At 46.3% G+C, this 14297-nt stretch overlaps 1 protein-coding gene across 3 annotated transcripts in view; it reads right to left on the reverse strand.

Moving 5' to 3' along the window:
- The window catches only part of TEAD4 (TEA domain transcription factor 4), an 85672-nt gene that overhangs the window by 40364 nt on the left and 31011 nt on the right, over positions 1–14297 (reverse strand). For all 3 annotated transcript variants that reach the window (XM_053555683.1, XM_053555680.1, XM_053555682.1), the window contains exon 2: positions 6239–6493. In XM_053555683.1, the coding sequence (XP_053411658.1) occupies positions 6239–6245 (7 nt within the window). In that variant the 5' untranslated portion in view covers positions 6246–6493. The remainder of the gene's footprint in view (positions 1–6238; positions 6494–14297) is intronic.

Here is a 14297-nt window from a genome sequence, read left to right on the forward strand (position 1 = left end):
GCCCAGCACTGAACTGGCAGGTGCAGGGAAGGCGGAGTGTGCCCTCACCTCCCACCAATGGTACAGCGGCCAGCAGCAAGCTTGGCCAAAGGAGGTCACAGTAGCTGGTGTTGGCAATGCCAGGGTGAGTGTGACACAGTGACAGGGCAAAAATGAAAGCAGCCGTGAGCAGAAGGCTAGCACCCTAGGCTCGGGAGCTGGCCCTGGAGGGGTGAGAGGTGCTCAAAGGGAGGGCCAGGGCCAACAAAAGTGGGAGACTCAGCTCAGAAATAGCAGGTGTTAATCTGCCGTGTTGCTCTGCATGTCATCTGCATGTCTGCCTGGCCCTAGTCAGCCTGTCCTACTCTGGAAGTGCTGTGGCCTAGGCTGGGAGCAGCCTAATCTCTGTCCTCAAAGAGCAAAGGCCAGGTTCCCAGGTCTAGAAGCTTCTCAGCATAGTGTCCCACCTGCTTGCTCTCAGCCCCACTCTGTGCCCCAGTAACTGGTCCACTTGACTGGTGGCCTCTTATAGTAAAGTGGGAGAAGAGTAAACACCAGGGCTCTTGAGGATGCTGGGAGCCAGCTGGAGGCTCAGGACCGGGCTGGAGTACACAGAGGATGGGCAGACTCCGGAGGGAAGACGAGAAGATAGGAGGAGGGCAGCAGACTCTCAAGCCTGAGTCAGCTTAGCAGCTTGTCCCTCCTGCTTCCCTGAGAGCCCATCCCACACACTGGAGTGAGCTCAGAGCTATCTATACCTCCCAGCTAGACGGGCCCAGCTTTGCAGAAGTCTCCATCAACTCCCTGCATGGTCCTGCCTTGGCTCAGCCCCTGTGACTAGTAAGAAGAGATGGGGTGAGCCATGTCTGGATTCTAGCAGGACCCATGCGTGAGCAGGACAGGTGCTGTGGGGGCTGGGGAGAGATCAGACATTGCACTGCAGTCTCCAGTGCCCCTGAGAACCTGGAGCCAGGGCTAGGCAGAAACAGGGGAGCAAGGCCACCGGGTGATGGTGGAGCACCACACCCAGATTGATCTTAGCCCTGCTCTCTCCTTCCTACTTGAGGCACTCTTGGCTTCTCTGAGTTTCCATTTTTGCAACTGCAAGCAGACATTATAATCCCCCACTCTTTGAAGGGATCTTTAAAAGGATGGAAGAAACAATGGGCATCTAATAGCACAGGGAGCTCTGGAGTGTCACAGAGCACAGAGGAGGCTCCTGGCCCCTGCCTCCTCCTTCTTCCCAGTCCCTCCTATGTGAGCCCCACCCTCCACCCCTCCCTATCTCTCAGCAAGGGAAGAACAGGAGCACCCCAGGCTGCAAACACAGCCTGGAAAGCCTGGTGCCAAACACCATCTCACCCTGCTTTCCCACTCAGTGGCTTCCCTCCTGTCAAAGAGAATCCCAACCTGAGATCCACGGCCTGGCATTCTACAAGCCTACCTCGTCACAATAGTCTGGTGACCGCAGATAAGGTCTCGTAAGCCTTTATCCTCATATGTGAAGTGAGGATAGACATATCTACATATCTGTATGGGCCAGGCATGGTAGCTCACACCTGTAATCCCAGCACTCTGGGAGGCCGAGTCAAGTAGATCACTTGAGCTGGAGAGTTCAAGACCAACCTAAGCAAGAGCGAGACCTCATCTCTATTAAATGCAGAAAAACTAGGCTTGGCGCCCATAGCTCAGTGTGTAGGGCATCAGCCACATACAACAAGGCTGGTGGGTTTGAGCGCAGCCGGGCCTGCTAAACAACAATGACAACTGCAACAAAACAAAATAGCTAGGTGTTGTGGTAGGCATCTGTAGTCCCAGCTACTTGGGAAGATGAGGTAAGAAACTTAAGCCCAAGAGTTTGAAGTTGCCATGAGCTGTGACACCACAGCATTCTACCAAGGGTGACATAGTGAGACTCTGTCTCAAAAAAAAAAAAAGAAAGGCTCGACTCGGGCTCCGCGGGCGGGCGGGCGGACATGGCGGCCAACATGTACCGGGTCGGAGATTATGTCTACTTTGAGAATTCCTCCAGCAACCCCTACCTAATCAGAAGGATAGAAGAACTCAACAATACTGCAAGTGGCAACGTGGAAGCAAAAGTGGTGTGCTTTTATAGAAGACGTGATATTTCCAACACGCTTATAATGCTTGCAGACAAGCATGCTAGGTAAAGTTCCATTTGTAGAAGAGCCCTTCACCCAGGTGGCATATTACACGCCCTCCCAGTGCGCACAGTAGAAGAAATTGAGGAAGAATCTGAAACAACAGTTGAGCCAGACTTGACTGATAAACAGAAACATCAATTGAAACACAGGGAACTCTTTTTGTCACGCCAATATGAATCTTTGCCTGCAACACATATCAGAGTTGATTTGGCACTACTGATCCCACAGCACAGATCGCTGTCAGTGCTGCTATTCTGTGCTGGTAGCCGTTTTGCTCTACAGTGCTGCACAGTCACAGTTTAAAATAAAAAATATTCCACTGAAAAAAAAAAAAAAGAAAGAAAGAAAATACTCCTACAGTCCCAGCTGCCTGGGAAGCTAAGGCCAGAGGATCGCTTGAGCTCAAGAGTTAGAGGTTGCTGTAAGCTATGATGACACACGGCACTCTACCAAGAGCGAAAAAATGGGACTCTGTTTCAAAAAAAAGAAAGAAAGAATGAAAACAAAGAGAAAGAAAGAAAAGAAAAGAAATATCTACCTGTAACGACTAAATAAAACTAAGCATTCACTCTGGCGGTGCCTGTGGCTCAGTGGGTAGGGCGCCAGCCCCATGTATCGAGGTTTGTGGGTTCGAACCCGGCCCTGGCCAAATTGCAATAAAAAAAATAGCCAGGTGTTGTGACGAGTGCCTATAGTCCCAGCTACTTGGGAGGCGGAGGCAAGAGAAGTGCCTTAGCCCAAGAGCTGGAGGTTGCTGTGAACTGTGACAGCACGGCATTCAACGGAGGGCGACAAAGTTAAGACTCTTAAAAAAAAAAATTCACTCCTACATTCACAGATGGATGAGTGGATAAACAAAACATAGAATATACAAACAATGGAATATACTCAGCCTTAAAAAGGAAGGAAATTGTGACATGGATATAAGCTACAACATAGATAAACCTTGAGGACACTACTATACGATCCCACTTATGTGAGGTACCTAGATAGTCAAATTCATAGAGACAGAAAGTAGAAGGTGGGTGGCTGGGGAGGAGGACAGTGAGAGTTAGGAATTAATGATTCAAGAGTACAGAGTTTCAGTTTGGGATAGTGAAAAATGTCTGGTGATGGTTCTGTAACACAACATAAATGTACTTAATGACACCAAATCATAAACTTAAACTACAGTGCTTGGGGAGGCGCCTCTGGGTCAGTGAGTAGGGCGCCAGCCCCATATACCGAGGGTGGCAGGTTTAAACCTGGCCCCGGCCGAACTGCAACAACAACAAAAAAAAAAACTACAGTGCTTAAAACGATAGAGATGTTTTTTATATGTACGCTATACTTGACTACAAAAAAAAAAAAAAAAAAATCTCCAAAACCAAAAGGGAAGCAGCCCAAACCTCTGATCCACAGGGGCATTCAAAGAAATGCCTGTGGATTCTGCCACATTCTGGTGTCTCCACAGAGCCCTCACCCCAGATCCTGCAGCCCCTCAGCTGGATGTCACTTGTACCTTAATATACTCCAGACCAGGTGTCCCTTTAAAGCACACAGACTCATCCTGTGGCAGCTTCCCAGCCAGGGCGCCTGGGAGACCCTCCAGCCCAGCCTCACACCCCTCCTTGCACAATCCTCACCTTCATACCAGCTCATGTTCAATGCCCACCCCATTCTCCACCCTCCGATGCCAGAGGCTGCTTCCTCCTGGGTAAATGAGGATCAATAGAAAGCCCACAACACCACACCTGGCACCACCAGGTGCCACACACACCTCAGCTGCCTCCTCTGCGATGCTTCCCTGGGGTTGGGAGTAAGAAGTTGTCTTGGGGGGAAGACTGCCCCAAAGTGAGAGAGACAATGTGGGAGGTGGGCAAAGCCCCAGGGAGAGGGGGGACAAGAAGAGATGCATTTTTGACTGACGGCTGAAGAGTAGACCCAGGACCTAGTTCAAGAGGACTTTGCCTCCCCAATAGGCAAAAGAAAGGGGAGGAAACTTCTGACCTGGAAAGCAGGGGGCAGGTAAAGGATGAAGTGGGAGGAGTAGGGGGGATCCACCACCACCAGGGCCAATAGCAAACCAGACTGAAGTCAGGTCAGCTGAGCAGCATTGAATAGTGTCTCCCCAAACTCATGTCCAGAAATAGGGTCTTTGCTAGTGAATTATTAATAGTTAAGATGATGTATCAAGTACTGCAAATAAAAGGCGGTGCTATCTGATACATGCTTAGAAGGACAGTTTTGAGGATTGCTATTAGCATGAGCACAATCATACGATGGCAAAACAGAAACTTCAGAAAACATAATTTAGGGCAGAGCCTGTGGCTCAAAGGAGTGGGGCGCTGGCCCCGTGTGCTGGAGGTGGCAGGTTCAGACTCAGCCCCAGCCAAAAACTGCAAAAAAAAAGTCATTTATATGCTATATTCAATCAGCTTAAATGAATTGCTTTGTTCTGTTTTATTTGAATTGGGCTGTGCTAGGCCACTGCCAATAAAAGTATACATTTCTCTGTTAAAAAAACAAAAAAGTTAAGGGGCCCAGGCATGATGGCTCACACCCATAATCCTAGCTCTCTGAGAGGCTGAGGCAGGTGGATTGCCTGAACTCAAGCGGTTGAGACCAGCCTGAGCAAGAGCAAGATCCCATCTCTAAAAAATAGCCAGGCATTGTGGTGGGTGCCTGTAGTCCCAGCTACTCGGGAGGCTGAAGCAAGTAAATCGCTTGAGCCCAGGAGTTTGAGGTTGCTGTGAGCTAGAATGCCACAGTACTCTACACGGGTGACAAAGTGAGACTCTGACTCTAAAAAATAAATAAATAAATAAAAACGGTTAAGATGAGGCCACACTGGAAGGCTCTAAACCCAACAACTGGTCTCCTTTTGGGGAAAAGGAGACTCATAGACATACACAGTGACAGAGATTGACTCTGGTGACAGAGTCAGAGTCAGAGATTGGACTGATGCAGCCACAGTGAGGAACACCAAGAGCTGCTGGCAATCTCAGAAGCTAGAAATAGACCACTCTCCCTCAGCGCTTCCTCTAGGAGCCAACCTGCTGACCCTCAACTGCAAAAGAAGAATTTCTGTCGTTTTAAGCCACCCAGTTCACAGGAATTGTTCTGGTAGCCCCAGGAAACCAGTACAGTCAGTCCCCCAGTAGCCAGGGCATCCTTCAAACCTAGGGAAACATACAAGGGAAAGGGGAATGAGGGGGAGAACCAGGAGACCCCCCTGGGGTGGGTGGCTGATCTAGGGACATCCTTCTGGGAGCCAGGGTAGGGGCTTCTGTTGCCACTGTCTCAGCCAGTTACAGAGCCCTTCTCTGCCTCTTGCACCTGCCCCAAGATTACTGTTTGGACAGGGGTTGCAGAGGGATTTCTAACAGGAATGGAAGACCAATATGGGCCTTTCAGCTTCTGTTCTTGTTTTACTTCTCCAGATGCCTCCTCTTCCATCCAAAGTCAACACAGCCCCACACTGACTGCTTGGTCTTCCCACGCGGCTACTGAACACGGAGTTCCTGTGGACTCAGCACTCTCTACCACTCGAGACCCTCAGCCAGAGGGACCTGCCCTAGGCGAGCAGTCTCCAGTCAGCCTCTTGGTGCAGTTCCTGGTATGCTCACCTTTCCCCCACACCACACAAGGCCCAGGTCTGCCACACGCACACCTGGCACACAGAAGGCTCAGCATGTGTGCCGTGTGAACAAGTCAACGGATGAAGGGAGGTAGGAATGAGCCTCCTTCATAGCCAAGGTGGGCAGCCCACACACAGCCTTGAAGGCAAGGCACTTGCCTGAGGGATGTTTGTGGGATTTTCCCAGTCTGCTCTGGGGAGATAGTCTATCCCACCCAGGACCCCCTTTGCCAAGTTCTCCCCAATTGTTGGCTCACGCTGGGGGACCCACCCTCCACCCACTAAATGCTTCTTGTCAAAAGCCCTCATCCCTAGGAAGATGGGACAGAAGAAGGCAGTGTCCACCTGGTAGAAGGCCCTAAGAGGTCATTTCTCTCCACTACGTGGAGGGAACCCCAAGGTTACCACATCCAACTTATATCCAGGGCTGGACCAAGAGTTCAAAGCCTGCTGTCAAGCCCCGAAAGCCTCTTACCGTACATCTTGCCCTCGTCTGACAGAATGATTTTGCGCCGACCGCACGGTGGGTAGATGGCCAGGGCCTCCTGGAAGCTCTGCTCGATATCTGGGCTCCACACGCCCTCCGCGTCATTGTCAATGGGCTTGTCCAGTGCCTGACTGCCCCCAGAGCCGTTGCTCCCCTCAGGGGAGTTAGGAGAGCTCCACTCGTTGGAGGTAATGGTGCCGGCCTTGCCCTCCAAGGCTCCGCTTGGAGGAGCGCCCGTTGGACCTGTTGAAGTAACAAGCACAGCACTGGTGAGACATGGAACGGCCATGTGGGCTGTGGGATGAGCCACTGCAGCGAGTGCCAGAGCCTCGAAACAGAGGTGTAGGAGGCAAAGAATAAAGTGAAAGGTCTTCGAGGATCAGGCCCAGAGACTTGGACAGGTCGTTTCCTCCCTGGATACCTCAGCTTTGCACCTGTCAAACAAGTGCAACAACTTAAGCACTCTCTGAGGCTCTAAAAACTCAGACTAAAGCTTGAGAAAGTAGAGACAAGGACCTGTATCAGGTCCTGTATTAAGTCAACACTGGGCAGAAAGGATGCAAGATATTATGCACTGTTGGGAATGTAAAATAGTGCAAACACTCTGGAAAATAGTACAGTGGTTCCTCACAAGATTAAAAGGAGATACCATGTGATCCTGCAAGCCCACATCTCGGTGTATGTTGTCACTTTTTTTTTTTTTGAGACAGAATTTCACTATGTTGCTCTCAGTAGAGTGCCATGGCGTCACAGCTCACAGCAACCTCAAACTCTGGGCTTAAGCTATCCTCTTGCCTCAGTCTCCCAAGTACCTGGGACTACAGGCGCTCGCCACAACACCCAGCTATTTTTTGTTACAGTTGTCATTGTTGTTTAGCAGGCCCAGGCCGGGTTCAAACCTGCAAACCCCAGTGTATGTGACCGGTGCCCAAACCACTGATCTACAGGCACGGAGCCCATCCCAGTGTATATTGAAAAGACTCGAAGGCAGCATCCTGAAGAGGTATTTTCACACCTATGTTCATAGAACATAGAACATAGAACATAGGTGTTCAAAAGAGCCAAAAGGTAGAAGCAACGGAATGGATGAATGGATAAATAAAAATGTGGTACATACATGTAATGGCATATTATTCAGCCTTAAAAAAAGAAGGAAATTCTGACTCATGCTATAACATGGATGAACCTTAAAGACACTATGCTAAGTGAAATAAACCAGCCACAAAAGGTCAAATGCCTCCACTTACATGAGATATCTAAAGCGGTCACATTCACAGAAACAGATAGAAGAATGGCAATTACCAGGGCCTCATGGGAGAAGGAAATGGGAAGGAGTTACCATTTAATGAGTGTAAAATTTCAGTTTTGCAAGATAAAAAGTTCTGGAGGCCTGTTGCATGACATTGTGAATATACTTAACACTACTATACACTTTTTTAACTATACACTTAAAAAAGCTAAGGTGGTAAATTTTATCTTAGTTGTTCTTTACCACAATTAAAATTTTTTGTACGGGCACAGTGGCTCTCACTTGTAATCCCAGCACTCTGTGAGGCCAACGTGGGAGGATCACTTGAGGCCAGGAGTTCAAGATCAGCCTGGGCAACAGAGTGAGACCACGCCGCCAAAAAAAAAAAATTTAGTTGGGTGTGGCAGTGCACACCTATAGTCCCAGCTACTTGGGAGACTGAGATGAGAACATTGCTTGAGCTCAGGTGCTCCTGGCTGCAGTGAGCTCTGATCACACCACTGCACTCTAGCCTGTATGACAGGCTGTCTCTAAGACAAATAAAAATAAATAAATAAAAATAAAAAGAATACAAACTAACTTGCAGGTCACCATTTCCAACTCAGGTCCCTTTAAAAAGAAAATCTTAGCCTGGGTAGATCCTCACAAGCTGGGGCCACAGCAGGACTGACCTGCTGGTTCCTCTGAAGGCTCACACCCCACAACCCTACCCTTGCCCTGACGTGAGACAAATATGGTGACCTCTGGGCTCCAACCATCCATATTATAAAGTTTCAGACACAATTCTCAGGAGATTGGGAGGAGTAGAGCATACCCACCATGATCTTGAGGTGGTTTGTGGATTATGAGTACAAGGTGAGGACCACTCCCATCCCACAGTGCTCTCACTCAGCCACTGAACCCACTGGCAAAGGAGGTGCTCTCCCCACCACACCTATCACCCCTGCCCCTCTCCTCCCAATTATCCACAAGGGCTCCAGCAGGCCAAACCCAGGGCTGGAGGCTAAACCCTGAGCTCCTACCCTCTTCCATCCAGGACCCTCTGAGGTTAGATCTTCCCAGAGAGCTCCTCACAAATCTTTCCCTTCCACGACCCTCAAACCCCTCAGCCCCTCCCACCGCCTGTTAGAGGGACCAAATCCTTCACAGAGAGTCACCATGAGTGCCGTCCGTCAGTCTCCACTGTGATAGAAGGAGCTGTGTGGGGCAGCACACCCTACGGGTGGAGGTACCAAGAGCTTGGCCCAGCTGCTGGCACAGACATGCAGCTGGAAGTAGGTTAGTACCTCTGACACTTAAAGCAGAAACCCTAGAGGAAATCTAATCCAGTTTCCTCAGCTTACTGGTGAGGATTGTGAGACCCAGAGAGGCTTTGCCTGAGGTTGCACAGTGAGTCAACAGTGCATTTGGGTCTTGTTCTTAGCCCTTTAGGCTCCCAGGTGTTTTTGATGTAACAGACATCAGTGCTTTCTCTATGGCTATTAAAATAAGTTTTCATGGCCAGGCATAGTGGCTCATGCCTGTAATCCTAGCACTCTGGGAAGCCAAGGTGAGTGGAATGCTTAAACTCAGGAATACAAGACCAGCCTGAGTAAGAGCAAGACCCTGTCTTTACCAAAAATAGAAAAACTAGCCGGGCATGGTGGTGGCCACCTATGGTCCTAGCTACTCGGGAGATATGAGGCAAAAGGACCTCCTGAGCCCAAGATTTTGAAGTTGATGTGCACTATGACACCATGGTACTCTAGCCAAGGCAACCAAGTGAGACTCTGTCTCAAAAATAAGTAAGTTTTCATGAATGTTTGTCAGGAGGTAGAGGGATTATCAAAAGATCTAGAATAAACTACCTTATTCTCTACCAGAAATTCTGATCTTGATTCTATCATGAACATTGAAACATTGTCATACCTCCAAAATAAACTTCCAGAAAGAGTTAGCAACTTCATTTTCTAGCAATATAGTAGATAAGATGATTATAAAACTCTTACTCTATAAAAGAAATAAATTTAGAAATGATGGATAAACTATACACTTTTAAATGCACAACCATGGTAACGCATGCCTGTACTCCCAGCACTTTTGTAGGTAGGAGGATTGCTTGAAGTCAGGAGTGCAAGATCAGCCTGGACAATATAGTGAGACCCCCCCCCCCTTCTCTACAAAGAATAGAAAATTTAGCTGGGCATGGTGGCATACTCCTGTAGTCCCAGATACTGGGGAGGTTGATGCAGGATGACTACCTGTGCCCAGGGAGTTGATGCTACAGTGAGCTATGGTATGACTGCACCACTGTACTCCAGCCTGGGCATCAGAGCAAGACCCTGTGTCTGAAAAAAGAAAAAAACTATTTAAAAATTTTAAAAAAGGGCCCTTTTGTGTACATATACAAGTTTTATATATATTATAGTAATAATGTAGTATAATAATGTATATTTATATAATTACAATGAGGAATTGTAAATGTGAGAAAAAAGACATTATCAAAAATTTTAAAAAGGAAGCTGGGAAAAGAACTAAATCAAACAGTTAGAAATTAATACTTTTACCACTGAAATTAAAGTCAATGGTTTAGGTTAACAGCAAATTAGATACAGCTAGGTAAAGAAATAACAACCTGGAATATAGACCAGAGGATGTTACCCAGAGATACATTTTTAAATGAAAATAAAGGGCAAGAACGGAATAAGGCAATTCAACATACTTCTAACTAGAATTTCAGAAAAAAAGACTATAAATATTCAAGTAGAGCAACATTTGAAGAGGAAATGACAAGAAATTATCCAGAATTAATGGAAGAATCCTCCAATTCAGGAACCATACTGAATCTTAATAATAAATAAATAATAATCAAATAAAATAAACACATATTGCAGGGACACTGCAGAATACCAAAAACAAAGAGATTTTATAAGCATACAGAGTAAAAAACAGATTACCTCTCAAGGAAGGACTAGTCAATTGACAGCAAACTTCCCAACAGTAACACTAGAAGACCCAATATAGCACTGCCAAACTGTTGAGAAAGTAACTGTCAATCTCAAATTTAAAGCCCAACCAAAATGTCATTCAAGAGTGGGGATTAATGGGTGGTGACTGTGGCTCAGTGAGGAGGGCGCCGGCCCCATATACCAAGAGTGGCGGGTTCAAACCCGGCCCCGGTCAAACCGCAACAACAACAACAAAATAGCTGGGCATTGTGGCGGGTGCCTGTAGTCCCAGCTACTCGGGAGACTGAGACAAGAGAATCACCTAGGCCCAGGAACTGGAAGTTGCTGTGAGCTATGTGATGCCACAGCACTCTACCGAGTGCGATAAAGTGAGACTCTGTCTCTACAAAAAAAAAAAGAGTGGGGATTAAATAGAGGAATTTTTAAACAAAAATGGAAAGAATTTACCATTAATAGACACTCATTGAAAACAGTAAAGGAAATATTTGAAAAAAGAGAGGAATGTATATGAAAAGAAAACATTATACAAATGAAGTAGCAGCAAAGCAACTGGTTAAAAACAAGAGGAAAACCAAACAATACTAAATATGGAAAAACAATAAGTGATCATTTAATTTGGCCACGCAACACACAAACATGTGGAAAAACCATGTTTCGGCCAGGCGAAGACTCACGCCTGTAATCCTAGTACTCTGGGAGGCCGAGGCAGGTGGATTGCTTGAGCTCACAAGTTTGATACCAGCCTGAGCAAGAGAGAGACCCCATCTCTACCAAAAATGAAAAACTGAGGCAAGAAGACTGCTTGAGTCCAAGAGTTTGAGGTTGCTGTGAGCTGTGATGCCACAGCACTCTACCAAGAGTGACAAGTGAGACTCTGTCTCAAAAAAAACAAACAGGCCAGGTGTGGTGGCTCACCCCTGTAATCCTAATACTCTAGGAGGCTGAGGCAGGTGGATTGCCTGAGCTCACAGGTTCAACGTCAGCCTGAGCCAGAACAAGACCCCGTCTCTAAAAAACAGCCAGGCACTGTGGCTGGCACCTGTAGTCCCAATTACTCAGGAGGCTGAGGCAAGAGATAATTGCTTGAGTCCAAGCATTTGAAGTTGCTGTGAGCTATGATGCCATAGCACTCTATCAAGGGTGAAAAAATGAGACTCTTGTCAAAAACAAACAAAAAAAGAATAAGATTAAAAAAGAACTAAGGTTCGCTTTCAACACTTAAGACTCACAAAATCACAAATTATGTAACAGAAATCCTAGCCAACACAGCAGGACAAGTAAAAAAGAACTAAACACTGGAAAGAAGTAGTAAAACTATCAATTCGCAGAAAATATGATAGAAGATTAGAAAAATTCTATAAATAAATTATAAAAACTTCTAAGGGAGTTCAGGAATATGAGTATGTCAAAATCAATTACTTTCTTTTACACCAGAAATAGTATTAGACAATATAATTTGTAAAGATATTCCACTTAAAAACCAAAGCCACAATTTATCTAGTGATAAACGTAATAAAACATGAAACCTTAACAGAGAAAATTTTAACTATCTGCAAGACATAAAATATCTCTGAGAATACAGGAATAAAATCCAGTATTTTTTCGATTCTCTCATAGGTTAGAGTTCTATGATCTCTGGTCAGCAAGTGTGTCAGGATTTCTCCCTACCACCAGCCCACCAGTTCTGCAGTGGACACCAATTGGGTGTCCTCCAATTCAGTTCTCACACTGTCTTCCTGGGGAAGGCATCGGGCCCACAGATTGAGCCCTTTAAGACTGCCCCCCATATCTGATATCCCACAATTGAGTTTCCCATGACCCCTCCTCAGATTCAATTAGCTTGCTAGAGTGACTTACAGAACTCAGGGAAACACTCCATTCACAATTACCTCTTTATTATGAAAAATATTACCAAGAATACACATGAAGAGATACAGACAGCAAGGCACATGGGAAGGTTCACAAAGCTTCCATGCTATCTCTGGGCACGCCACCCTGCAGAAATTGCCACCCTACAGGAACCTCCATGGGGTCAGCTATAGAGAAGCTTTCCAAACCCTGTCCTCTTAGGTTTTTATGGAAGTTGCATTACGCAGGCATGATTGGTTAAACCAACTTGACCTTTCATTCTCCCTTATGTAGAGGCTGGGAGTAAGGTTGAAAGTCCTAACCCTCTAATTTAGTCTAGGTCTTTCCAAGATCAGTCCCCAACCTGAAGCCCTAGAGGCAGCCAGCTGTCCGGTCACAACTCTTTAGCATACAAAAAGATAACTTATCATTTTGAAGATTACAAGGATTTTAGGAGTTGTATGCCAGGAAACTATATGAAGTCCAAATATATATTTTACAATATTACTATACTTAAATAAAAATAGAGAAAAACTGTATGTTCATGAAAATAGTATCATAAAGATATTGAATTTCGGCTCAGCGCCTGTGGCCCAAGCAGCTAAGGCGCCAGCCACATAAACCTGAGCTGGTGGGTTTGAATCCAGCCCTGGCCTGCCAAACAATGACAGCTGCAACCAAAAAATAGCCGGGCGTTGTGGCAGGTGCCTGTAGTCCCAACTACTTGGGAGGGGGAGGCAGGAGAATTGCTGGAGCCCAGGAGTTGGAGGTTACTGTGAGCCATGATGCCACAGCACTCTTACCTAGGGTGACAGCTTGAGACTCTCTCAAAAAAAAAAAAAAAAAAAAAGTTGACTTTCTTCAAATAAATCATACACTCAATGACATTATAAAAATCCCAGTTTTCCATAAAAACAACCTGATTCTCAAAGTACATGGAAGACCCAAGATGATTCTTTATGTTTCTTTTTTTTTTTTTTTTGGTTTTTTTGAGGCAGAGTCTGACTCTTGTTGCCCCAGGTTAGAGTTCTCTGCTGTCATGACTTACAGCAACCTCAAACTCCTGGGCCCAGTGATCCTCTTAGCTCAGCCTTCCAAGTAGCGGGAACTACAGGCATGCTCTACCATACCTGGCTAGTTTTTCTATTTTTAGTAGAGATGGGGCTGCTCAGGCTGGTCTCCCACTCCTGAGCTCAACAATCCACAGGCCTTGGCCTTCCAGACTGTTAGGATTACAGGTGTGAGCCACAGCACCCGAAGATGATTCTTAAGATATCTAAATCGGCCAGGTGGTAATTCCGGTCACCAGCTATTCCTGTAGTCCCAGCTATTCAGGAGGCTAAAGCAAGAGGATCACTTGAGCCCAAGAGTGAGTTTGGGATTGCTGTGAGCTATGATGTCCCAGCACTCTACCTAGTGCAATAGAGAGACTCTTGTCTCAATAACAACAAGAAAAAGATGTCTAAGTCATTGGCTTCATTCTCTCTTTCTCTGTATTCCTTGGATTCATATTTTGCTAGATTCGTTCTACAAATGTTTTTCCTTGGGGTTCTGACCTGAGTTTTTCTGTGGGGTCCTTCAGGGGCCTCTCCTTTTACAACCCTATATAGACTCCCCGGGAGATTCCCACCTATATTTATGGCTTGTATTTCCACCATGTCTTTTCTTTTTTTGAAGACAGGGTTTCCCGCTGTTAACCAGGCTGAGTGCAGTGGGAACATCATAGCTCAACCTTGAATTCCTGGGCTCAAGTGATCCTCCTGTCTCAGCCTCCTCCTGAGTAGCTAGGCCCTCAGGCATACAACATCTCACCCAGCTAATTTCTCTGTTTTGTAAACACAGGGTTTCCCTATGTTGCTCAAGCTGGCCTTAAACTCCTGGCCTCAAGGGATCCTCCAGCCTCTATTTTTAGTAGAGATGGGGTCTTGTTTTTTGCTCAGGCTAGTTTCTTTTTTTTTTTTTTTTTAAGCTTTTTTTTTTTTTGTAGAGACAGAGTCTCACT

This window comes from Nycticebus coucang, chromosome 12 (assembly GCF_027406575.1).
Source record: "Nycticebus coucang isolate mNycCou1 chromosome 12, mNycCou1.pri, whole genome shotgun sequence".
Classification (NCBI taxonomy): domain Eukaryota; kingdom Metazoa; phylum Chordata; class Mammalia; order Primates; family Lorisidae; genus Nycticebus; species Nycticebus coucang.